The 27,162-nt window shown below is 39.7% G+C and overlaps 2 protein-coding genes across 2 annotated transcripts; both read right to left on the bottom strand.

The window, feature by feature from the left end:
* Positions 1 to 404: 404 nt before the first annotated feature.
* LOC122652775 (CAX-interacting protein 4-like) lies at positions 405 to 26,889 on the bottom strand. Its single transcript, XM_043846628.1, has 5 exons — positions 26,854 to 26,889; positions 26,773 to 26,809; positions 24,426 to 25,427; positions 8,478 to 8,488; positions 405 to 595 (listed from the first exon to the last, which is right to left on the bottom strand). Exon 3 carries the CDS (start codon positions 25,403 to 25,405, stop codon positions 24,455 to 24,457), a length of 951 nt encoding a protein of 316 aa, XP_043702563.1. The 5' UTR covers positions 25,406 to 25,427; positions 26,773 to 26,809; positions 26,854 to 26,889; the 3' UTR covers positions 405 to 595; positions 8,478 to 8,488; positions 24,426 to 24,454.
* On the bottom strand, positions 14,014 to 16,273 carry LOC122653288. Its single transcript, XM_043847266.1, has 3 exons — positions 15,539 to 16,273; positions 14,912 to 15,454; positions 14,014 to 14,454 (listed from the first exon to the last, which is right to left on the bottom strand). The coding sequence occupies exons 1-3, from the start codon at positions 16,271 to 16,273 to the stop codon at positions 14,014 to 14,016; spliced, it is 1,719 nt and encodes a 572-aa protein (XP_043703201.1).
* Positions 26,890 to 27,162: the final 273 nt, after the last annotated feature.

The following is a 27,162-nucleotide window of genomic DNA, read 5'->3' as shown; positions in this document are numbered from 1 at the left end:
AGCACTACACTTCATTAGGCATCGTGCCGCTAGGAACCACCCACCCAACATAAGTTGATAAGTGGCAAAGCAAATCATTAGAAAATCTATTTGACACCATTAAAAAATCTAAGAGCTCTTGAATCTTCTTGAGAAACTTGAGTGACATGGATCATTCCTCCCATGGACCCCCTAAAATAATTATGCTAAGCTAACTGTATTTAATTTAGACCGTGCATATAACATTTTGCCAATTTAGGGGTAAAATTTTATAAGAAAAAGTTTTCCTGCACCAGTAAAGTACAGCATCCTAGGTCATTAATGTCAACTGATAGCGAACGGATTATTCCAGGAAACAAGGCATAACATGGAACAATTTTGGACAGCCAATTGCAAACTATTTTCATAGACATAAAAAGAGGTTCCAGTTTCCAATTAAATTCAATTTTTATTTATTTAGAACACTCACTAGTTCAGTCTGATCCACTCTGATTCAGTTATATTCTCTAGAACCAAAAACTCCAGGTTCACACCTCCAAGACTTCAACACCTGCAAAGGCAACATTTTTGTTAGCCATGACCGACACATTTACCATAGATCCATTGCAAATACACAATTTTGTGAAAAGAAAACCTGGACCTACCATCATCATAATGCAAACACTACAACAACAAACTCAGCCTTATCCCTAGTTAATGGGGTCGGTTACATGGATCCAAGCAAAACAAAGTAGAACTACATATATATTTTTAAAAAAAGGGAGGGGGGGGGAAGAGATGAGAAAGGAAACGGACAAACAAATGAAAGACGGAAAATAAATAGAAAAATGGACAATGAACGATGAAAGATAGTAAGAGGAAATAGGCATAGCCCAGCTCGTCAAGAGAATCTCAGTTAAAAGGGGTCTGCAACATGGATCCTTGCCCCCAATAGGCTCTGTCCGAGGTCATACTTGGGAGAAGCCCTAGCCAATGCATGTCCTTCCTCACCACTTCTCCTATGGTCATTTTAGGTCTACCCCTAGCTCTTTTAGCTCCTTCAATTTGAATCATATCACTCCTCTTTACTAGGGCATCCCTCGGCCTCCGTTGAATATGACCATACCACCTTAACTGACTCTCTCGTAGTTTGTCATTGATGGGGGCTACCCCCAAGTCCGATCTAATGCAAACACCAAGCATATACTAATCAATCACAATACAACAATTCACCCAAAAACAAAAAAAATTACAATACAACAAAGGAAATCCCGTAAGACAAAGTTACCACTGAACAATGCATAGAGAGAAGAACACCCCATACAGGGTTTGCAATATCACCTATTCTATGGCCTCAAGATACAAACATTCTTATGTACCAATAAAATCACTCAACATTTTTGACACTAGGTTTGCAATATCACCTATTCTATGGGCAAAATCAACATACAACAACTACTCAGCCTCATCCCAACTAAATGGGGTCGGCTACATGGGCAAAATCAACATGGAAATTATTTGTTGTGGTGCAATTTGAACTCATAATATGAAACTTTTAGCACTATTTTACAAATTACAACAGTATCCTGATCCCATCATTGCTTTGGTTGATGTTCCTCCTGTAAATTAAGTTTTCATTATCCAAACAACAGTTGAAGCTGGCAATACTGCTGCAAATGCCATAGCTCAAGGGAGTTCTTGTCCTTCTGCTGCTTTTTCTCAAGGGTGATGCCATTGGTTCGTGGACTCCCACACTTAGCAGTGAGTACACTTCTGATGCAGACCAGATGGGGACCTGCTAGTGGTGGGTCACATACTCAGATCAATGGAAGAAAAGGAGAAGAGCAAGGAAGAACGTGGGGGAAGAGAAGAAGAGGCACCAACCTTGATTCAATCTCTAATTACTAATTCTATCAGTTCATTCAATAAAAATCGTTGGGAGGGCTATGTCCAATACAACCTGTTAAATAGAACTGAAGAGGAAAAAAAAAAACAGAATTTAAAACTAATTTGAAGTGTTCTAAAAAAACTAAAATATTGCACCGAAACTGCATTATTTATCATTTTGTTCGGAAAAATTCTCCATTGAGTTTAATAGAATGAGAGAATGCTGAAGCGGGGGGTGGGGGGGGGGGGGAAGATAAGAAGGGAAGGTGGGTAAAAGGAACAGGAAGGGGGTTGAGTTTGTTTGGCTAATATATCCTCAGAGAAAAGCCAGAACAAGGTTTTTATGGGCGAATTCATCATCTCATGAGCTATGACATGATGAGATAACTAGGTTTTTCTAGTCTTGGCAAGAACTATGCATAGAGCACTCACCCCTATTTGTATGGTCCGTTCCAGTGAATCAGTGATAGCAAAGGCTTCATCATCGAAGTAAAGGCAATCCTAGATTGATACGTGACCAACTAGGAGTCAGTAAACAAGGATCTGTTATGAACAGGTGAATCGGCTAGGTCAAAATAGGGTTTTTGGTGAAATTAGGATTAGGGTTAGGTCAAGTGAAGGTAGGGGAGCCTATCAGTGAAGGTTTGGAGATGTTTTAATGGAGGGAAGTACACTGATTTGAATTAACAGAAATTTAGGATTAGGGTTTCGGATTTTTGAAAAGTGTAAAATAGGGGAATCTAGGGATTTGAGTGGGTGGATGAGGCTGGGGTTAGGATCGAGTGCAAGAGGGGCAGAGAGGATACTTCGGCTCTGGTCTGGTAGGTTTTTGATGGGTGGATTGGTCTGTGCAGGTTTTAGGGTTTTGGGAAAACTAAAAAACAAAGGGGGAATGCTAGGGTTAGGGGCTGTAGAGGTTAGAAGTAGAATTGGGGGATGGGAAATGTTTCAGACTTACTTGTAATGGCAGAAGGTTATTGGCAGGAGCTTGTTGATGGAGGAACTTGAATAAAAAACGAATCTTTGACTGAAACTAGAAAGTAGAACTTGAAGAGAACCGCCGCCCGGGCTTTGCACCGTAAGGTGTTGATTGGAGCAAACACCAATCCCACCAGCCTAGATCAAACACAGGACAATCTTCACAGAAGAAGAGAAGTTGCAGCAGCTTGCAAGAGCAATTTAATTTTCAAAAGTGGAGTGTGGTGCTCCACAATTTTATTAGCTTATATAGTTGCCTAGTTGGCCCATGGCGTTACTCCTAACCAGCTTAGGAAAAGGAAAGCGCCCCCCCCCCTCTTTTAGCCGAGCTCTATTACATCACCAACAAGTCATGTGACTTTTTAATTATTCACATGAAAATTTAAACACAAAGATTCTATTCTAAAGGAATATTCTAAAATAACTTAAATTGGACCATTGGTTCAACCGGTTAAATTTAAAACGTAAAATAAAAACAACTATGGAAAAAAAAAACTAAGTATGGGAGTCTACTACATGTAGGCATCCCTAATACTCTAACTACTTGGACAGCAGCTTCTTCTTGTTCTTCTTGCGATGTAGTGCTTCAGCTCTGCATCAAAAGGCTTCCTCGATCAACTCATCTTCTGAATCATCCACGCATTTTTCAATGAATGAAATCAATTTTTCGAAGGAAGTTTCAATACAATCAGCAATTGGCAATTAATTCCTTGCATTATTGCCGATTTTCTTAGAGATTCACTTCAACCTTAACAAGTTCTATTGCACGAGTAGAAGTTTTTGGTGGATAGAAAATAAGAGAGTAGGATCCATGGTATCTACGGCCAGGTTTGGCTTTAATACCAAGTTGATGCAGATCAGACAGGAGACCTGCTGATGGTGGGTCAGACCAATGGAAGAAAAGGAGAAGAGAGAGAGCGAGGGAGATAACTTGGGGGAAAAGAGATGGGAGAGACACCAACCTCACTTCAATTTCTAACAAATAATTACATCCGTTTATTAAATCAAATCGTTGTGAGGGCTATGCCCAATAGTCCAATACAACCTATAAATAGAACTGAAAACAAAACAAAACAAAGCAGAATTTAAAACTAAATCTAACTCATTGGCTGCATGCTGATTTGGAGTGTCCTAAAACACCTAAAATATTAAATAACTGAAAAAGAAACTCTTCAAAAGAGTTCTAAGCTAACTCAGGGTCAAAACTAACCTTATCTCCTCCAAACTGGGTCCCACAAATAATACAACAACAACTACTCGACCTTGTCCCAACTTAACGGGGTTGGCTACATGGATCCAGAAGAGAGAAACTATTAAAAATACAAGAGTAAAGGGAAGTGGCAATCAACAACAACACAAACTCTAGGGCATTGGCCCTTATCAGCTACGTACTGCATCTTAACTGCCTAACATTCAGCTCTAGGCCTTGACAAAGGAGCGTAAAACAACAACAGCATCACAACTAAATGGGTTCGACCACATGGAACTATGCTCTCCAATCAGCTCTATTTGAAGACATAATAACAGGAACAAGGCCTAAGCTAAGCATGTCCTACTTCACCACTTCTCCAATGGTTATCTTAGGTCTGCCTTAGGTCTGCCCCTGGCCCTTTTGGTTCCCTCAATCTGAAGTAGGTCACTCCTCCGAACTGGGGCCTCTGGAGGCCTTCGTTGAACATGGCCAAACCACCTCAAACGACTCTCTCTAAGTTTGTCCTGGATCAGAGCAACACCCAACCCAGCTCTAATATGGTCATTCCTAACTTTATCCCACTAACATGGTCATTCCTAACTTTATCCCACTAGTTTTCCCACACATCCACCTCAACATCCTCATCTCAGCAACACCAAGTATATCTATATGATTACTTCTTCACAGCCCAGCATTCCACAACATACATCATACCTGTCTAATGACAGTCCAATAGAATTTTCCTTTAAGCTTTAAAGGGATACGCCTATCACATATAACAAGATAACTTCCTAACTAATAACTAATACTCCCCACTACTATTACTAACTACTTAATTAAAATACTAATTCCGTGTAGTACCCCTATGAACATAAAACTTCGGCCTTATAATGGAGTCCATTATAAATAACAACACTTAAAACAAAAGTCCATTACCAAGTACACCAAAACGGGGCTAACATTACACCAAAACTGCACTAACTTCTCTCTTGCAAAAATAAACAACAGAAAGACACATAAATTGTATGTTCATTGCAGGAGTGAAAATTTAGTATGACATAAGTAGCATCTTGCTGGATGAGTGCAAGGGTAGTAAAAATTCAGCATGACGTAACTAACATCCCATCAAATGGGAAACAAGGGTCTCAGTTATGTGCCACTTCCATAGAACAAAAAGAACAGAGAGAATTTATGTAATCATAATCATCATCATCATTAGCGCCCCCACCCTGAAAAAGAAATGGAAAAAGCCATTTAGGTAACCAAAGAGTAGAATCTGCATTCCAAGCAAAAGAGTTGGAATCTGAGTTCCTAGCAAAACATCCCAGACCCATCAAATTGTACAATAATGCTGACCCTCCCTCGGAATTCGTTTTCTCCTAAACACTATATCATCTTCAATCTACAATAAAGGGTTTTCATTTTTACCAAGATGGGCTAGCTAAGAACCCAACAAGATATTCTAACAACCAAAACTTAGCAATTGAGTACAGAAGGCCCTTGAAAATATAATTGAACTCCCTAAGCCTTATCCCAACTACTCCAGGCTCATTAAGAGAAACATGCTTCACCATTTCATTCCATCGGATTGTGTATGTGTATGTGTATGTATGTATGTATATATCTATATATATATGGTTGGTAAGTATGAAAGCCTTTCTCAACACTTCAACCCTTCCACTCCTTTCAGCATATTAATTCCACATTCTTAAACATCTCAATTCTCAAGTAACATTCCCTCATCCTGTAAAGTATCAGTGCTTATTTCAAAGTTCCATCAAATGTATTCACTTTTGATTCTATCCCTCCAGTCTTGCCACTCATCTATCAAAACATGCCATCTTAGACACAATAACTTGTCAGTGTTGTTTCTTTTTGGCCAACCATTCACTTCCATACTATAATTTGGTCTTATAGGCACCTCATGAATTTAGCAGTCAATCAAATGCATCAACAACACAACATTCAGAAGCTCTCCACTTTCAAATAAACCACCAATGCCCACTTCAGTGGATTAAGGCTTGTAGGTAATGAACTGACAGAACAGAAAAGTCCAACAAAAATCAAGCAAACAATCCAAGTGTGACCGGTAGGACAAAGCAATAGTGAAGCTCCAACATATTTTACAGAACCTGTCAGCAGTGAATTTGAATGCAAATCAGCAGAAAATTCAAGACACATCAACAAAAAGTAGAAAACAATGTTTGAGTGAGATTATTGGATGCCGTCAGCCTGATGGCTGTCGCAAACGTACCATGTTTTTTTTCGGTGTTTGGTTTCAGAGACGGGTCCAGGACGGGCCTACACCTGGTAGTTTCAAAGATCAACCGAAGTTGGGAAAATGCTTTTAAAAAAAGTTGGTAGGAACCATACGAACAAACGCTCATCTAGGAGCAGAACTATAACAAACACTTAAACTTGAGCAAAAACCTCAGCAAGCATAAATAAGATTTACAAGTCAACCAGATGCGGATCTGAAGACCTACATCCGTAGAAAGAAAGCCAACAAGAGAGGCCAATCTGTGGCCTAACACGTTGCTGCTTTATTTGCTGATTTGTATGCTTTCATACTTGGTTTATTTAGTATGCCTTTCATCTTGGTTTAATATAATTGAACCAGGTTTAATGTTGGTTCAATTTAAGTCATTCTCTTATAAATTCTCTTTTTAGAAGTTAGTAAATTGGGTCCACACCTTCTATGCATAAGAGAGGATGTGTTTTGTTTTTTTCCAGTCAGCTAGGTGACTTTCAGTCTCCTACTCTGATTTGGATTGTTTGGCCGTAGGCCAATAAATAAACAAATCGTGGGAAGCTTTTATTACCCACAATCTTTTGAAAGAAGCTTGCTTCCTGCTGCTATTTTCTTCTGGAGCTAGAAGAACTCCTTGTGTTTGATCGAGAAAGAAGGAATCGGTGTTTGATCAGATTGACACCTTGCAATGGGAAGCCTGAGTGGATCATTTGCTGCTCTTCTACACCTTCTACTGCTGTTCTATTGGTCTGAAATTCTGATCTCAAGTTACTGCCATTAACAAGTAAGCTTAATACCTTCGAAACCTGCAACTAGAACCTCCCCTTCTAGAAGGTTGCATACATCTTTTTTGAGAGAATTCTGCCAAGATCAATGCAACCATCAGAATCTGCTGAAACTTTGATCAAGTTTTCCATTCCCCAAAAGAGGAACTTGATCCAATTTTCAGGTCAATCTGACCTGTGCTTTGTGATAATTGTGTTCTCCCAAAAATATTAATTCCCCTTCGTTTCCCTGTCATCATCTAATTCAGAATTGGTTTGGTTTGGCTTGGTTAGTTCGATTAACTTGCGAACCAGTTTTTTTATTCAATCCTGGGTAGTTTAGAGTTCAGTTTTAATTTTGTTTCCAGCATTATAAAATGATTGTAAAGGCTAGTCGCCTCCATGATGTGATGATGGAATAGAAGTTTTTTTTTATGAAAGTGACACTGTGATCTCCTCTACATCCTCTCTTTTCTTCCAAGTTACTGTTCACAGTCCCTTGTCTTCTCTTCCTCCTATTTTTCTCTCTTAAGCCTGCCATAGCAAATCCTTCTTTGATCTGCATCATCACCCTAAGATTGATTCTGTGTTTCCCGATTTGATAAAGCTACTGATATTAGACTAATTCATCTCTGACACCAGTAGCTGAAATCCACCTTCTAAACGCTAGAACCTGTATCCAAAATTACCAAAATACCCTCCACTCCTATTACCACTAGGATTACCCCGTAATCTATTGTTAACACACCTGATTAGGCTGAGAGTTTCAGCAAACATTCCCCTCCATATTCCCTCAAGTGAACAGTGGAGGATAAGAGTCTTGCCTCTATATGAGTTTTATAGTGCTTTGAGAAATTAGTAAAGCCACTACCTCTTGATCCGATATATGATCGAACATTCACTAGTTGAGGGAAAAGAATTTAACTTACCTCAACTGCTTCCTATTTTTAAAAAGTAGTCTAAGCTACTTTCTAGTTTGTGAATCATTGTCTCCAGCTTAATTACTAACCATAATCAAGTCGAGAGATATAAAGAATACTATAATACACTATTTAATCAACCTTTACCTCAGTTCTAACCAATTCTCGAAGTAGAATGTTCTAAAAGCAGTCAGGGGAAACCGTCAGCATTTTGTTCAACTTTCCTTCTGGTTTTTCATAAATCGTTGCTGATTGTTATTAAAAAAAAAAAAAAAAAACTCTCCACACAAAATCTCTAGCTGATCCCACTTGGGACAGCTTCTCTTCTCAATGAAGGTAAATCCCCAAGGATGTAGCCGAAAGTTACCTGAAGCACATAATTTTGGAAACAATTATAGCATGCCCCCACCAAGGTAAGCTCACCAGTTATTTAAATAAAAGGCCGTCCTTAGTCACAACTCAAAATGTTCCAAAGATCAACCCAGCAAGACATCCATTGTGGTTTGACAATAGAGCTTGATTACTCTCAACTCTCCCACTTGAAGCAAGTGAACCGGGTAAGTTTTGGTTATCTTCTTAGACTCCATCTGGTTGGATGTAAAATGTTATGAAATAATGGGGGGGGGGGGGGGGGGAGGCCAAATAAAAAACATTTTGGGAGTAGTTGAAAAGTGCAGTACAATAATTCCTCTCTACAAAAACCTAAGAAATTTAGTACGAAAATTTGGATCCCATATTGAATAAAGCTTTTGGGTTATTTGCAGAAATTTTCTTATAAATAGTTAGTTACACAAGTATTTTTTGTATTAGTTGAAAACCTTCCATATTTCAACTTCACATCACTTTACCTTCAACCAGACAGAGCATTAATACTTTCTTCTTTTTACTTCAGTCCAAGAACTGACTCTGGTAGAGGTCCAACTATCAAAATATTTGCTGAATCCATAGTTGTCACGTCGTCACGGCGATCCAAGTCAGTGGAGGGGTGTCCAATCGATATATCGACAAGTTGCCCACCATGGCGTTGCCATGGTGATCATGTCGACCATGTTTTATTTTCTCTATTTTAATGCCATTTGGTATGCTATAATATATACCCTATAACATAAAAAATCAACATGAAAGTGTACTACTAATCTACTATGGTTTAATTCATGAAAGTGTACTATCCATTAGTGTATATGAAAGTATGAAACCATAGATTAGCCTATCAAATAATTGATAGTAATAGTCTTGCTGATAATAAAGTTGAAAAAAAAAACCCCTGTGTGTGACTAACTGATTGTGTGCAAGCATACTAATGTAGTCCAGGTAGGAATTATTCCCACTAGGAACTAGGGTAATAGGATCACAAACAAGGCTGGCCGATTGAGTTAGAGTTTAGTAATTTTAGGGCAAAACTAGGGTTAGGGTTGGATGTTGAAGAAAAGGTTTATAGGGTTTTAATGAGCAGGTCTAAGGGGTTATTATGGTATAAGAAGATTAGGGTTTAGATGAGTTTGAAATTTCTGCAAATTAGGGCAGAATTGACCTATCTGGTTTTGGGTTTTAATGGAGTTAGGTGATGGAGAGGATAGGGTTGGATTGAAGGGCTGGGTTTTGGATCGAGTGTAGGAGGGGATGAATGAAGAACTCGATGGAAGTTTGGGGATGATCTGATGGCTGGAAGTGGGTTGCTTGAAAATCAAGCTAAAGTTTTAATGGAGAAGTTGCAGGTTTAATGGAGGGGGATGGAAGTTTGGATTAATGATCTGATTGGGATCGATGGAAAGAGGGTAGGTTTAGGTTAGAGGGTAAGAAGTAGAAGGTGTAAACAGAAACTTTGAATCAAACTTACTAGTTTGAAGAACTCAAAGGCAGCAGCTTGAAAATTGAAGAAACCACCCGATCTTCTTGATGCAAGGAGTCGTAGGAGTCCACCCACCCTATCCACCTTGAGATCCACAAGGATGTAACACTCAGAGAGCAATGGCAGCAAGCTTGAAAGCATAAATTGAATAATTAAACTGTGGGGGGAGCCTCCCACGATTTGCTTATTTATTAATCAAAACTGAAATCAAATCCTACTCAGACTAGGACTTGTAATCCTAATCTGATTCCTAATTACAAATAGAACATTCAGACTTGTCGTCCAAATCTGATTACAAAACAAAGCTAGCCTACTAATGGAAACCGTGGAGGGGAAGTAAAATAAAACAACTAAAATAATTAAAGGCTAAAAGACTAATTTGCCCTTAATAAAAAAACTAAGTATAGGAAGGCTCCAACGAAAAACAAACTCAGCAGCCTTCTCAAGGATTTTTCTTCTTCCTAGTGCTTGGACCTGCATCAGCTCTCCCCGGCTTAGAAACATTCATCTCCGATGAATGGGTGAAGGCCATGTATCGATCATACAACTCGGGATCAAGCCTCTTGAAGTCATCTGCATGGATCCAAGTATTGTCCTAGCTTGGGCGACCTTTCCACTTGACAAGGAAAGAATGGTAACATGTGCCATGTCGAGTGGTCTTATGCATGTCGTCTAAGACCTCCTCGATCACATCTTCAGTGGGTGGCTTGAGTTGGGGCAGCCTCAGCATATGCTCCGAATCACCATCGTCTGAGTGATGTCCCGTGTACAAGTAGAGATCAGCCACATTAAACACATTACTTATGCCCATAGCAACAGGTAACTCGAGAACATAAGCATTGGGTCCAATACGTTTCAGCACCTTGTATGGACCCATCTTCTTTGGATGGAGTTTATTGTTGACACCCGGCTGGTATCTCTCTGGGTTCACATTGACCATGACCATGTCTCCAGGCTTGAACTCAACGAACCGGCAATGCTTGTCAGCAATGGCTTTTAAATGTTCAGTACTGAGGGCCATCTTCCATCGAACATCAGCGTGTACCTCGGTGATGTGGCGGAGCAACTCATCTGCTTCCACACTTACCCTAGCTTGAGGGGGTAAAGGAACGAGATCAAAGGGACGTTTGGGTTGTATCCCAAAAAGAATCTCGAAAGGGGTACATCCAGTGGTCCTGTTCACCGAGCTATTGTAAGCAAACTCAGAAATGTAAAGGATGGAGGGCCATGTTTTCTCATAAACTCTGACCAAACATCTCAGTAGATTACCAAGGCTCCGGTTAACCACCTCTGTCTGTCCATCAGTCTGGGGGTGGAAGGGAGTAGAGAACAGAAGCTTGGTGTTTGTCTTCAGCCATAGTGTCTTCCAAAAGTAGCTCATAAATTTCACATCTCGGTCAGAGACTCTAGTACTCGGCAGCCCATGGATGCGAACTATCTCCATGAAAAAGAACTTGACAATGTGGGAAGCATCAAGTGTTTTTCGGCAGGGAATAAAATGAGCCATCTTAGTGAATCTGTCAACAACCACCATGATGGAGTCAAATCTCTCTCTGGTAGGGGGAAGCCCAAGTACAAAATCCATACTGATGTCAACCCAAGGCTGGTGAAGGATCGGCAATGGTGAATAGAGGCCCGTGTTCTGCTTGGCACCCTTAGCTAGTTGGCAAACTCGGCATCTCCTGATGACATGCTCTACAACCTTGGCCAAGTGAGGCCAATAATTCCGATCAGTCACCTGTAAGGTAGTTTTATCCTTTCCAAAGTGTCCTCCCAGGCCTCCTCCATGTAACTCCCTAATAATGTGATGGCATAGGGACGAGTTGGGAATGCAAAGTCTTGTTCCTAAGAACAAGTAACCATCACGTAAAGAATACTTAGGGTGTTGTCCACCCTGCTTCAACTCAGCATATAGGACCTGGAAGTCCTTGTCACTAGCATTCTCTTCTCGGATCTGCTCGATGCTAAGTGTATGGGCTGAGAATGTGTTCAAAGTCAAGACTTTTCTGCTCAGTGCATCAGCCACTGTGTTCTCCTTTCCTGACTTATACTTGAGGGCAAAATTAAACTCATGTAGATAAGCAACCCATTTAGCATGTCTGGTGCTAATGGACTTCTGAGAATGGAGGTGCTTGAGTGCCTCATGATCAGTGTACAGGACAAATTCTTTGCCGCTAAGACAGTGCCTCCAATGCATAGTTGTCATGGCGTCGCCATGGCACCGCCATGGCGTCCTGGCGCTGGGAGAGGTGGCATATCGAGCTACGCCATGGTAGATGTAAATATATCGTTCGATATGGATGGCGTCGCCATGGACGCCATACCACGATATGTTGGCATATCGGTCGATATTTGTACATATAAAAGTTAGATTTAAATTTATTTTTTTTAAACCATTTAATAGCTTAGATGCTTTGCTCCAAATCACACACACTGAAGAAAGACTATTCCTATCAAGCTTCAGTAAACAGGTTAGCCTATATTTTCAATTTTTCATACTTTCATGAATTAAACCATAGTGGATATTTCTATACAAAATGGAGTATTTGACAGGTTAATCTATATTTTCAATTTTTCATACTTTCATATACACTAATGGATATTAGTTACACTTTCATGAATTAAACCATAGTGGCATAGTATATTAGTAGTAGTGTAGTACACTTTCATGTTGATTTTTGATGTTATAGGACATATATTATAGCATACTAAATGACATTAAAAATACAGAAAATAAAAAATTAAACATGGTCGACATGCCCGCCATGGCGTTGCCAAGGCGGGCGACATGTCGATATATCGACGTGACACCCTTCCACCGACTTGGATCGCCGTGACGCCGTGACAACTATGCTCCAATGTCGCAACACCTGAACAACAGCATAAAGCTCAATCTCATAAGTAGAATACCTAGTTTTGGCATCATTAAGCTTTTCAGTGTAGAAGGTAATAGGGTGCCCATTCTGCATATGAACTCCTCCTAAACCAATATGGGAAGCATCGGTAGCAACTTCGAATATATGGTCAAAATTGGGTAGGCGTAGCACTGGAGATTCAGTCATCCTCTTCTTAATCACTTGGAAAGCTTTATGGGCTGCTGCTGTCCATTCAAACTTTTCCTTGCTCTGCTTGGTGCATTCGGTGATGGATGCTATGATGGCACTAAAATTGCGAACAAATCTCCTGTAGAAGGATGCCAAACCGTGGAAGCTTTGTAATTCAGTGAATGTCCTCGGAGTGGGCCAATCAACAATGCTTCTGACCTTTTCCGGATCAGCTTCAACACCCTTCGAAGATATAATAAAACCAAGGAAAACAACCTTGGGCAGCATGAAGGAGCACTTCTTCAAGTTAATAAACAACTTCTCTTGCCTGACTACTCTTAAAACTTGTTTCTAGTGGTCAATATGGTCATCGATCATCGGTAGCTTGTTGGCTCGTGGGGATGATCGATTCACGATACATGTTGACTTTTGCAAACCTCCGATCTTCGACCAGTACCCGGATGAGGATGCCGACGACCATGATAGTTTTCAAAAGCTTGAACTAGATGTTGCATCGGAAGTACAACGAAAATCTTGGCTGCAACCATAGTTATCAAGACGGCAAGGCGACCACGGCGTTTGAGGGCCTTCCTAAGCGCCTTGACAATAGGGCGATTGCAAGGCGGCGCCTTGGCGAACAAAGCGTTCAAGTGTTCTGTTTTATTATATAACCATTTTATTTGGCACAAATAGCATATTAAAAATTATATAATTCTACTTCTTTGCCAAATAAATACTAAAGAGTCAAACCAATGCAAGATATTCATCAAAAAATAAATTAACAAACTAAGTTCATCATATTATCATATCAATAATGCAATATAGCATATGAAAATAATGAAATATAAATATCAAAGAATCAAACAACATTATAAATTATTAAATATAAAGAATAAAGGGTTAGTAAATTAGTACACTTACCTCTGTGATGCCAAATTGAGTGCCTAGGCAGCAAGCCCTAAGGTCATCCACTATATTTTTACTTATGTGACCCTGTCAATCAATACTCAATAAAAGAAAACATAATATAACCTAAAATAGTAAAATGCCAAAATTAAGTAATCATTAAAGCTTAAACATTCAAATACTTAGAGTGAAGAAAAGTCTAAAAAACCAAACCATCCAAAATCCAAAACAAATTGTTCAGTAAGTACTTCACAACTTCAAATTTCAATCCCAATTAAGCATATTTAAATCTTCTAGCTCCTGTTGTTTGTCCGAATCATTACTTTCTATACCAAAATCATCCTCAACATCTTCATCATCACGCATATCTTGTTCATCCAACTCCAACCCGAACTCCAATTCTTCATCTAAAGACTCCTCAACCCTCCCCCTAGCACGCCATGAATAAGAAGAGGGAAGGGATGGAACTGGAGCGGTTGATGGTCCAGACCTCCTCGCTCTATTGGCGCCATAAAACGATGAAGATGCCCCAGTTACTGCTGATACAGTTCTCCAAGTGAGATCATCCTCAGGATGAACTAATTCATCATCTGATACCCCAGTCATCCACTTACTACTCCAATCTAGCTCATCAAGCTCCAGTGGATCATAATTTCTGCTTTGTTCCTTTCTTTCTTGGAACCTTACTTGAAGACGGCGATTATACTGGATGTAGACAAGATCATTTAAACGTTGATGCTCTAACTTATAACCTATTCCTCTTCTTGGTGTGAATCTGAAGAACAAATAAACAATATGAAAATATTACTTTTTATTCTTTAAGTCATTCTTTCATAAAACATTAAAACCACACAAAAAACAAAAAATAAAAATAATATTAACTTAGTACTGAAATACTCAAATATGCTCTAATTGCGCTCACAACCAGAAAATGAACAACAAAGACCAAGTAAGCGCCTTGCAAGCTTTGTAAGCTCAGGTGTAGAGCTTCCATGTTTTTCCCACCAAACGACTATAAATATATATAATATATATAAGAAAAAATATAGTTTAAATTAAAATCAACATACAATACAAAATACAAACAAGTAAAACAACTAAACAATATAAGTTAAAAGAAAAAAAACTTACGAGGACTCAACTTGTCCCTTTGTCGAATCGCCATATCCTTTGCAAAAGATCCTCCAGTTCCAGTATAAGCAGCAGATTGTTCACTGATCTTGTCTTGCAAGGTTGTATCAGGCACCATCCTTACAAGAACATCATTAAAGGCATCATTTGCTTTATGCATCAAGGAGTTGGCTAAAGATTCATCTGATTGCTTCTCAATTGCTTTAAAATACTTGCTTAGATTAAGGAGAAATGCAGCCAAATATATTGGTCGCTCCATCTGACTTGTCCAACGCCTATCAATAATCTTTACAACCTTCTTCCATTTCCTTTCTATGCCCTTAAAATTTGATATTATGTGCTTCTTTGCCTCTTCCATTGCAACATATACTTCAGGCAATGCAGGCCTCTCATCTCCATCTACTATCCTCAATACTTGAAGAAGAGGCAATGATGCTCTCAAGCAATCCTGCACACCATTCCAGAAAGGTGTGGAAATAACTATTTCAGCAATTTGCTTCCCTGCCTCTGTATGTGACAACTTAGATTGCTCCCAATGGTCAGAAAGAAATAATCTCCTCAAAGCATCCTTATGCTTCAATAAGCTCTAAAGCGTTAAAAATGAAGATGCAAATCTGATTACTCCAGCCCTTACCAAGTCTGCTCCTTTTGTTTGTACCCTTATAGCTTCAAAAAGGCGAGCATACCTATAGATGAAGGTAACAATTTTTCTTCCCTTCAGTATCACAGACTTGTATATTTTTATATTGCCTATCTCCTCCATCATAAGGTCTAGGCAATGAGTTGCACATGGAGTCCAATACAACTTCTTTCTTTTCTCCATTAGTAACCTTCCAGCAGCAACATAATTGGAAGCATTATCAGTGACCACTTGAACCACATTCTCCTCTCCAATCTCCTCAATCCTACTATCAAGGAGCTCAAATAACATTTTTGCATCTTGTATTTGACTTGATGCATCCACAGACCCCCAAAAAAAAGTCCCTTCCGTACAATTGACAAGAAAATTAATTAAGTGCCTTCCTTTCCTGTCGGTCCACCCATCAGACATGAGAGTGCACCCTTTCCTCCAAGAGATTTTATGTTTCTTTTTTATTTCATCAACTTTCTCCTTCTCAGACTTCAATAGAGGAACCCTATAATCATGAAATGAAGGGGGCTTGAAACCTGGCCCATATTGTCCAATTGCCTCAACCAACTCCTCGAAGCTCCTTAGCTTCAATGCATTGAATGGAACACCACTTTCAAAAGCCCACCTTGCAAAGTAAGAACGGAGTTTATCTCTTTCCTCCTCTGATCTCATACGGTTCTCCATTGTAGTCTGTTGGGGACCTTTACCGTGCCTGTCTGCAACAACCTCTTCAGGAGTCCGCCTCTTTACATGAGCATCCATGGGACCCCTTACTTGTTGTTTGACTGTCGTTTGAATGACAACTTTATTTTTTTTTTAAGCTGTTCCAGAGCTTGGAATAAGGCTTGAGTCCCCACCCCCCAAATCGGACTCTATATGCCTTTCTTCGGATCCTTCAACATGAAAATCTCCACCGCCAACATCCAAATCATCCAAATTTTCCATCCTCCTCTTCTTGTTTTTCAAGATTGCTTCTCTCATCTCTTTAGCAATTCGGTAGTTGTCTTTGAACACTTGGCTACATCTCCATAGCCACCAATCAAGTGTTGCTTCAATCTTTTTATTCCTCCCTTGGTATCCACCCCACAGAGGATACACTTGACACAATTTTTGTCTTCTAAATTAGGCCAGTATCCATACTTCCACCCCGGATCATTAGACTTGGCCTTTCTTTTCGGATCCTTGCTTGGATCAATCCCTGACCCCGCTGTACTTATATTTTCAGCCCCACTACTACCATCAACATTGGCCATTGTACTCCACTACTCCCTTTGTCTGATGTCTAGTTGTCTACAATAACAAACAATAGAAAAAAATTAAAAATATAGAGAATTAAAGTGTATAAAAACTTAAAAAGTAAAGAAAAAAATACTATGTTATAGAAAATGTAATCACTAATCAAACTATCACAGATTCACAATAGAATAAAATATTGAAGTGTTTGCTAGTCCAACCGAAGGCATATAGGAAGCAGGAATTTAGTAACACAGTAATACATTGCTGAAATTTGAAACTCTAAGCAAGTAAGCAGTGAAGCATAAAAAATGAAAAGAAAATCAGGAAAAAATGAAATTTGGAACTTGGAAGGAAAAATACTGATTACAGATTTATAATTAGACAAATGAGGAAGAGAATAAGTGAAGCACTGAGACTGGGGGCAAAAAAAAAAAAGACATTTACTGGTTGGAAAATGCTGCTGGAATGGAAGACAATAGTGCCGGACGATGTACGAGGCTGCTGCTGCCAAAAGGAAGAAACACAGTCACAGAGAAGGTTAAAACTTAGAAGAACAGGGTTTAGAGTCTTTAGACTTTAGATTTTAGAAGAAGAAAAGGAAAAAAAAAAAATGGCACCTCTTACCGTGGAATTGGAGATGTCGACTCGCCGGTGGGGGTGGAGATTGAAGATGTCACCGTTGGGGACTGTCGGACTGGGGATGGAAGCTGGAGAATAGGGACATGGAAGTGAATCAAGTGATGGAACAGCAGCAGCAATGCAGCATAAGAAGAAAAAAAAAAACAAAAACAAAAAATAGAAGAGAAGAAGAAGAAAAGCTGAATGTCTCACGGACATACCTTTAATGGAGTTGTTGCCGGACGCCGGTGGAAGATGGATATGTCACCGGTGGAGGTTGAGGCTGGAGAAGAGAAGAAGAAGAAGAACAGTAGGGCCGCAAGGGTTAGAACTTAGAAAGGGTTTAGGTTTTAGAAGGAAAAAAGAAAAAAAAAAAAAAAAAAAAAAAAAAAAAAAAAAAAGAACAATACTTACTGCTGGAGATCCTCGCCGAGTCGCCGGACGCCCGTGGACGATGGGCAGTCGGGCACTGAGGAGTGAAGTTTGAGTGTTCGACGGAGTCGAAGTCGAAGAGACAAAGACTTGAAGTCGCCGCTGCTTCTCTATTTTTCTTTCGCAGTCCTCAACTCTTCTTCCTTTTGGGGTCAATTGGTCAAATGGGTTTGGGGTAAAGTTGATTAGTTGAAATGTTGAATCGATTTAGGTGTTTTTGTTTTTTTTTTTTCCCTTTTGTAACATATGATTCCATGCTTCTCAGAGCATGGAACCAAAAGCATCACACCAATCAGATTATATGAATTAGAATATCTTCAATCACATTAAAAAGTTAAAAAACAAAAATCTTTTTAAAAAAAAATACATATGGCGACCGCCCAGAAGCATAGGCGTCCTAAGGTGACGCCTTGCCGACCATGGCGCTCCATTTTGCGACACACGAAATGGCGTCCTATCGCCATGGGCTTGGAAAACCGCCTGGACGCCAAGGCGACGCCTTGATAACTATGGTTACAACCAAAGGTGACAACATCGACGGTACAGCCACAGGGAATGCCAAACGTATCAACTCCAATGCAAGTGGCAGCGATTGTGCTTAAAGCTTCACCAATGGCGGATGCACCAATAGAAGATTCTACTAAGGCGGTTTGTGTTAAAGAGATTCTAAAACCTATAGCTAAAGAAATTCAAGTAGACCAAGCTGCACCAGTAGTTGAGATCATGGTTGAGAAGCGCAGCCATCAAATTGATGTGGAGGTCCAAAACAAAATGGTAGAGAAACTACTAAGGAGGTCTACACTGAACTACTGAAGAAAGCAAAATAGACAATGCTGAGGACATGGAAGATGAAGTGGTGAGTGAGAACACTCCACCAGAAATCATTGACATCCAAGATGTTGTTCTTGAAGAGGTCGAGCACATAGAGTTTGTTATGCCACTATGGTTCTCTGAAGAGAAAGCTCCATGCCTTGAAGACTTTATTCCTAATATTCTTGCCTCACCAGAGTTCTGTTTGGGAGTGGTCAAAGCTGCTGCTACTCACATGTTTTTTCCTCCTCGTCACTGCAAAATTCGAGGACGAATTTTTTCAAGCTAGAGAGAGTTGATGCAGATTCATCACCAACTAGGGCTTATTTCATTGGGAATAAGTCTAGGGTTGGGTTACATACATGTTGGGCCTTTGATCCCATGGGTTTCTAATGTAATAGACCACTTTTATGGGCCTAAAATATGGGTAACTAGGTTGCATACGGGATTAGCTTCCATACTTAGTTTTATTTCCTTACTTAGCTTAGTTTTATTTCCTTACTTAGCTTTTTATTTGGTGTTTTAAATTGAACCGGTTCAACCAATGGTTCAATTTAATTGATTTTAGTAGTTTTCTTTTAAGTATTTAAGTTGGGCTGCATTAGGACTCTATTTTGAGTCTATTTCAGTTTCCTAGTCAATTTAAGTTAGCTAATAGATTAAGGATTGGGAAGGTCGTGCTTGGCGCGTTGGTCAAGTGCTCACTTGCTGAACGCTTGGTCACGGGTTCAAGTCCTGGAAACAACCTCTCTGGAAACAGGGGTAAGGCTGCGTACATTAGACCCTCCCCAGGCCCTGCTAAACGCAGGAGCCTTGTGCACTGGGTACGACCTTTTAATAGATTAAGGATTGGGTTAGGCCTTTCCTTTTTAGTGTAGGAGTCTAATTTTGAGTCTTTTATATAAGGTTGTAGGGGTGCCAAGTATTGAACACAAATTTGATTAATGAAAAAGCATTTTTGTTTGCTGTCAAAAAAAATAATAATAATAAATAAATATACGAAGGCTCCAACGAAAAACAAACTCAACAGCCTTCTCAAGGCTTCTTCTTCTTCCTAGTGCTTGGACCTGCATCAAATACAAGGCAAGAAGAAGAAGAAGAAAGAAAAAAAAACTCGGTGACTGTGACACTGTGTGCAAGCCTGCAACTCTACAAGGCAAGAAGAAGAGGGGAAAAAAACCCTCTCTATCTCACGACTCTGTCCCTCTTTGTCTCTCTCTCTGAAGTGTGTGTATCGACTGCGAGAGACTAAGAATGGCCTTGGCCTGTGTTACGTATTAAAAAAAAAAAGAAGAGAGGAGTCATCGGAAGTAAAGAAGATGACTCTCTCTCTCTCTCTCTCGCGCTGGAGTGGTTGCGTGTGTGTGTGTGTGTGTGTGTGCACGAGTGAGTGAAGAAGAACTGAAGGAGAGAGTTGCTTGCCGGAGGACTGGGAGGAGAAGAATAAGAACTACAAATAAAAAAAATAAACAATTACTTACCTATTGGAAGAACTCGCCGAAGCTGACAAAGGAGGCCAATAGTTGCTGAACTGATGGAGGGGTTCGATGTCTCGAAGAGGTGAAGAACTCGTCTTTTTCTATCTAACGACTCTCTCCTTCTCTGTTGAGTCTTTTAGATTTCTAATGCAGCCTCATTAGAAGCTACGGATCGGGAGAAGAGAGTTGATCAATCGAACAAAAGGAGAAATGGACTTGCTAGAACTCCAATCGAGTTCAGGGTTCAAGCTAGAGCAATTTCATTAAACTTCATAACATATCTTCATCCAATCATGGAGGATTACATATATAGACTTAGAGCTTAGTACATGCAAGGAAGAAAAGGAGAGAAAATAAGAATCCAATCTCCAATCTTCAATCAACCCAAAATACTATCAATCAGAATCCAATCTTCTCTTCAATCAGCCCAATATACTCTCAATCAGAAATCCAATATTCTCTTCAATCAGCCCAATATACTCTCAATCAGAAATCCAATCTTCAATCCAATCTTCAATCAGTCCAATATACCAGTTAGCTGATTGATCGTTTTTTTATTTTGAAACTGAGATAACTCCAAATCAGTCCAAATCTTCCCTTTCTTAGGTACAACTTCTTTCCTTGAAAATATTGGGAAGATAAGGAATAAATGGACTATCCCTGCAGGGGCTGACCATGCCTGGCACGCCTCTCCTTGACCTGGGCCGACCTTCGAAGAGCCTTGGGGTGTGAGGTGGCAGCTTCCACTTTGTCAGCTTCATGGTCCAGATCCAGGCTGCATCATTCCCTCCAGGTTGTAAAAGAGTTCGAGGACGAACTCTTGCTCCGATCAACGATGGTTGTCACCCACCGGGATCAAACGGAAACCAAGCAAAATTATTGGTGATATCTCCAATTGAATATAACAGAATTTGCAACTCGACTTCAAATTTGATGACAATAGCAATTAATGTATTCACGGCTCGAACAAATGAGGGATTAACATATGGCTTGTTGATGATTCTTATACCTTGAACAAATTGATGTAGAGACGGGAAAGAAATAACAGCCAAATACGGATCATCATACGTACTGGCAATGTTGATCCACTGGAACGTGTTTCCATTCATCTTTTTTGCTACATCATCAACGAATAAGTAAAGAAAGTTGCGCACTTGCAACGGCTCCAAATATGGATCTTGATATGGTATCGTGTTCATCATTTCCTTCATGAAGAAATCTTTAGAAATAGAAACTGACATGCATGATGGAACCAAATCAAAGACTTGAAAGGTGATCTCCTCGATGGGAAGATCGGTGTTTGTTTGAACTGCTTTGTTGTAAGGAAAACAATCGCTTAGATTTAATGATGTTGTCTCACCGTGTAGTGCTTCTAAAATAGAATCAGGTTCAAGCTTTTCTAAACCGCCATGTTCGTCGATGCACTCATCTTGGTATTCATCAAACTTGGGAGGTTCTATCAAATCAACCTGGATAACGAATCGATCGCCTTCAATGTCGATTTGTGAAGCCTAACTAGTAGTTTCCGGTTCATTGTAATTAAAGCTCATATCCCATATTGGTAGAGTCCAATCGGGATAGCTGTGTCGATGAGTACTCCTCATTCGAATAGATTTTTTACTCTTTGAAGATGAAGAGTAAGCAGCGGACGTCTCCTCATTCGAAATCGGACGTTGCGACGCTTTCCTCAACGCTTCATTCTCGAGACGCATGTTAGCAATTTCTTGCTGAAGACACAAGTTTTCTTCTCTAACATTGATATCCTCGACAGGGACTATACGGGTAGCTCGTCAGGGTGTCATTACAGTTTTTTGCTCTCGCAATCCTAGGCTTTGATACCAAATAATACAGCCTCATTAGAAGCTACAGATCGGGAGAAGAGAGTTGATCAATCGAACAAAAGGAGAAATGGACTTGCTAGAACTCCAATCGAGTTCAGGGCTCGAGCTAGAGCAATTTCATTAAACTTCATAACATATCTTCATCCAATCATGGAGGATTACATATATAGACTTAGAGCTTAGTACATGTAAGGAAGAAAAGAAAAGAAAATAAGAATCCAATCTCCAATCTTCAATCAACCCAAAATACTTTCAATCAGAATCCAATCTTCTCTTCAATCAGCCCAATATTCTCTCAATCTTCAATCCAATCTTCAATCAGTCCAATATACTAGTTAGCTGATTGATCCTTTTTTTATTTAGAAACTGAGATAACTCCAAATCAGTCCAAATCTTCCCTTTCTTAGGTACAACTTCTTTCCTTAAAAATATTGGGAAGATAAGGAATAAATGGACTATCCCTGCAGGGGCAGACCATGCCTGGCATGCCTCTCCTTGACCCGGGCCGACCTTCGAAGAACCTTGGGTTGTGAGGTAGCAACTTCCACTTTGTCAGCTTCATGGTCCAGATCCAGGCTGCATCATTTCTTTCTGATTTATATTAGGGTATAGTCATTAGTCAATAGTGTTTTTTAATTTTTTTTATATTAATGTGTACACCTCCAATACACATTAAGATAAAAGCATTATCTTTTAAAAGGTTAAAAAAATAATAATTATTAAAACTAAAGTTTTATACACTTGAACAAGAATATTGGCCGAATATATCATGGTATGGCGTCCATGTCGATGCCATGGAGGCCATATCGGTCGATATTCTTACATATCCCATATCGTTGGTTGATATGCCCACTATTCCAGTTATATGATGCCATGGCGATGCCATGACAACTATAGCTGAATCGCATTTCAACTGGTTAGATTGCGGGATTTAGATTAACAATAAGCAGTAGAAATCAATGTCCCAATTGCATCCAATGGTGTGCCTCAACCAGTGAGGCCATTGATTGCAGAAGAGAAGCCCACGATGCCTAACAACATATCAATTGTCATGCAAGTTGGGTTAAGCTTTAGATGTCACTTGGGTAGGAATGCTGGTCTTTACTTAAGAGTCTTAGCAAATATCACTTGTGCTAGGCAAGTGAACACTGTGAATCTGCCTATTTCGTTCCCTAGACTTCATCATTACCTCCAATTTCAGACAAGAGTATTCAGCCCTCTGTTTTTCAAGGTTTGATGATTTTTACAGTTTGAATGGTAAAGGTCAGATTAAACCAAGTCAAATAGGAACTTGCCATCTTGGCATTGCCAGACAATATGAATTTAAAAAACCAGACTCATGAAAGAGGCAAAGGGACAAATGGAAAGCCAAGATTTCAAAAAAATAAGATGAGGGTTAATTTTGTTAATGGAAACAGCAGCAGCAGTTAGGAATAGTGGGTAGACAAAAAATGTTCCTTGGTCACAGGAAATTGACAAACAAGGGGCCATGAGAAAAAGACAGTAAAAGGTGAGACATTTCTGCCACTTCCCATTTCTCTGTATCCAAAAACTGCACCCAGTTTCATGTCACTGTCCCAAGAGATCCCTACTTTATAGACCAGGTTATGCTCTAATTAACTCTGATCCTGAAAAGCATGCATAGGCTGCTAGTCAACCAAGACTAGCAGTAAAGTCCTACTGCACTGCCCACTTCCTAAAAGACTCCCCTGCATGCACCAGCTTTTAAACCCTCACATCTTTCCAAGATGTTTCTCCAAGCTTCCAAAGCAGTAAAAGACCACAAAGAATAAGCACCAAAGCCTAAGGAGATCATACTTTTAAGATAATAGTGAATCAATTTTGTCATATTCTCTTTATGCGGACAAACATATGATACACAAACATATAACTATAAAGCAGAACCAAACATAAATAAATTAAAATGTGAAATTTGCTTAGGAATGTAAAGATAAAACGACACAAATCACAAGCCATTACAAACAAGTGTAAAGGTCCCTCAACGGCCTCTTGAGATAAGATTATCTCAAACACCCAAATATCTGCCACGTGGCAGATTGGATGAGTCCCAACATTTTGTGGAAGGGCCCCAATGTCCTCTGTGCCTACATGTCAATTTTCAGCCCAAACGGATATTGCCAAGTGCAAAATAAAGCTTTGAAAATCTAGGGACAGTGGAAGGGTGCATGGGAAAAAAATGGAAGGCTGAAAAATACAAGAGATAGAGAGGAGACTACTTGATTGAGTTAGGCTCTAAAAACTGACATATGGCTAATCCCAATCTAGACATGCTTATCCAATATTCAGAATATTCCCATCATCCTGCCACATGGCTCAAGTAGTTGACCGTTGAGATAAGATTCCCTCAATGCGGTGGTGCAACCGAAATTATCCCTATAAACAAACAAGCAATAACTTCCAAGTTCTGTTTCAAACAAAAGAACCTACACACCAGAAAGATAAGCAAGCTCATGCAAACAGTACGGTGATATTACCTCATATGCATAGAACATCTTGAAGAGAGGTTTCTAGTCCTTGTTCCTCTTCTGACAACGCTTTGTGCCCCTACCAACCCGTAAATCGTCTGAGTCACTGAAATCAGAATCAGAAAACGACCTTGCCCTCCTGCTCTTTCTCTTACGTCTTCTGTCAGACTCTTCAGACTCAGATGAATCATCACAATGACGATGACTTCTCCTCCTACTCTTCTCCTTTCTACTCTTTCTATGACGATCATGACGTTCATCCTCCGTATCTGACGAGTCATTTCCCCTCTTCTTATCCTTCTTCCTCTTCCGATCACTTTTATCTTTATCATCTGAGTCATCATTCCTCCTCTTGTGGCTCCTCCTTTTTCTCGATCTACCTCTCTTTCTCCTATCTCCAGAATCTGACCCGCTTTCCTGTGAAGCCTCTTTCTTCTTACTCGATGATCTCAACTTGCTGCCACCCTTTTTTCCATACCGTGTAGCAATTATCCTCTCAATCTCCGAATCAACATCAGAATCAGAACTCTCAGTCTCATCCTCCACCTCTGAGCTTGCTTCAGAGCTCTCTGCATCAGCCTTGGTCTCCATCTTTCCTCTGTTTGCCTTCAATTTATCCAACCCTGATGCTACAGCAGCCTGAACAGCATCGGGATCCTTGTCTTTTGCATCTTCATTTACACTAAGAAAGTTTCTACATTGAAATGTGAGGTGGCCGACACGGCCACACTTCTTGCAGGCCCCACGGGCTTCATCAGCATTGGAACCAGTTATACGTGCCAGGGCAAGAAGACCTTGAAAGCTAGCATATGCATTCTCAGCCTCGGGTTCAGAATTTGACTTTTGATGGGATGACTGCTTTGAATCATCCTTGTTGGGAGCATAAGGATCATACCCTATGGCACTCTGCCAGATGCCATGGGTTTGGAGGGCCGCACTACTGTGCACCCGATTGTTCGCGGGCATGCGAACCCTACCTGCCGTGGCTGGCATTTTGTAATTCAAATATCAAGCACTGCAAACATAACAAGGTAAAACAAATGTTAAATTTATACCAAAATGTACATATTAACACAGAATTTTGAGATCACAGTATAGACTTCTACATCAAACAGAGAAGAAATTAGAAGAGGAAGGAAGATTCTTTACAGAAAAAATATTCAACTTTACAATATCAGAATCACTGGTTCAAAAACATGAAACAATTTGAGCACTCTGGGAGAAGAAAATCAATCAATAAACCTCAGGTACACGAACAATAACCATAAGTGCTGAAACAGACTAAGGAGAGTGCAGGAAACAGACCAAGGCAAGTGCACAAGATGCATTTGGGATGATTTTGAATGCACTATTTATATTCTCAATTTTCAAATTTTGAAGAATTCTGGGTACTTAGCAATTGATGATTTGCTCAAACAAATCCATACCTTGGGTGCATTTGGATACCTACTGAAATTCATGAATTTCACAAATTCAAATAAATGCATCTTCTTTGAATAATGATTTCACCAAAATTCCAATTTCACCCCTTAATCCAAACCTGTATCACACCATATCAACATATTCTTCAAGATTGTTTATCAACAAGAGGACTGTGGTGCCACATCCTTACTAGCATTATACTTGAGATTGTTACTATATAATGATTTCTTTAAGTACACTCTGTTAATGTCTAAGTATATCCATATCAGGGTCAAATGATCGGCTCAGCATTCAAAAGTAAATATTCTGCAGCTTCTTCAACCTGATATCCACCTCTTCTAATTAAACTATTGACGAAAGCAGAGGCTTATAACCTCTGCAGCCACCGAATACAGCAGTGCAAGGACACAATCTAATTGACACTAACCAGAACTGTACAGTTGAGATTCTTTTATCCAATGAAGTAGGGTGCAACAAATCTTCCCAGAGATTATGATATTTCCAGCCAGTTCATCCCTATTTGACTTCCAAAATTAAAAGCTTAAAGTTCTACTCCGAAGAGAGGAAATTAGGACTCTTACAAAAATACACTTCTTTATTTGAATAAGTTCAGCAAGATTAGACTAATTCCCTATTATTCTTCCTCAAACCCAATTGCAAGAACATGATAGACTAATTCGCTACAAAATTGGGTGGCGGGAGGGGGGGGGGGAAGCAATAGAAAACATACACCGGCAAAATAACTTATAGATCCTTGCATGTTTTCAACAAAAAAAAAATTATAGTATACGAATCATGAAGATAATGTAAGGGTTACACCAAAAATATGTACAGTGTTTAAAAAAGGGAAAATAAAGGCAGACGCCATGAATTGATCTTGGATTCTAGGGTTTCAATAATGTATTAGAACGAAGAAAGAAGGGATGCCACAAACTCACCAATCGCCAACGAAGATGGAACCGTGGATCTCTCTCTCTCTCACACCGTATAGAGTTTTAGACTTTAATTCGAAGATGTCTTTCTCCGTCAAAACGCAGAGGATCGGGTTGTTGTATTAAACCTAAGGGAGAGATAGAGGTGAGACTGTTGATAAGAAAAAAACGACGATACCGAGACGATTGGGATTTCGGGTCGAAGCCCGAGATGAAGTGTGAGAGAGGAGTTGATCGAATCGGATGGCCGATTTGGACAATCCGGATCAGACATGGGCCAACTCGGTTCCGGCCGATCAAGAATCCAACTCCAGTGGTTTAAAACCAATTTTGTACGGAAACTAATGTTTGTTAACCATGGACCATTTTTCTGTGTCCAAGAAACAAACCGGGTCC

Source organism: Telopea speciosissima, chromosome 2 (assembly GCF_018873765.1).
Source record: "Telopea speciosissima isolate NSW1024214 ecotype Mountain lineage chromosome 2, Tspe_v1, whole genome shotgun sequence".
Taxonomy (NCBI): domain Eukaryota; kingdom Viridiplantae; phylum Streptophyta; class Magnoliopsida; order Proteales; family Proteaceae; genus Telopea; species Telopea speciosissima.
This window is presented reverse-complemented; position numbering and strand designations above follow the sequence as displayed.

Bases quoted from the DNA above. Each gene is read 5' to 3' on its own strand.
- LOC122653288 (XM_043847266.1), bottom strand. From the start codon at position 16,273: ATGGATGCTCATGTAAAGAGGCGGACTCCTGAAGAGGTTGTTGCAGAC. The intron at 15,455-15,538 runs GTACAAACAAAA...AGCTTATTGAAG, and splicing joins GCCTTTTTGAAGCTATAAGG to CATAAGGATGCTTTGAGGAG. The intron at 14,455-14,911 runs GCGATTCGACAA...GTCTACATCCAG, and splicing joins GATCTTTTGCAAAGGATATG to TATAATCGCCGTCTTCAAGT.
- LOC122652775 (XM_043846628.1), bottom strand. From the start codon at position 25,405: ATGCCAGCCACGGCAGGTAGGGTTCGCATGCCCGCGAACAATCGGGTG.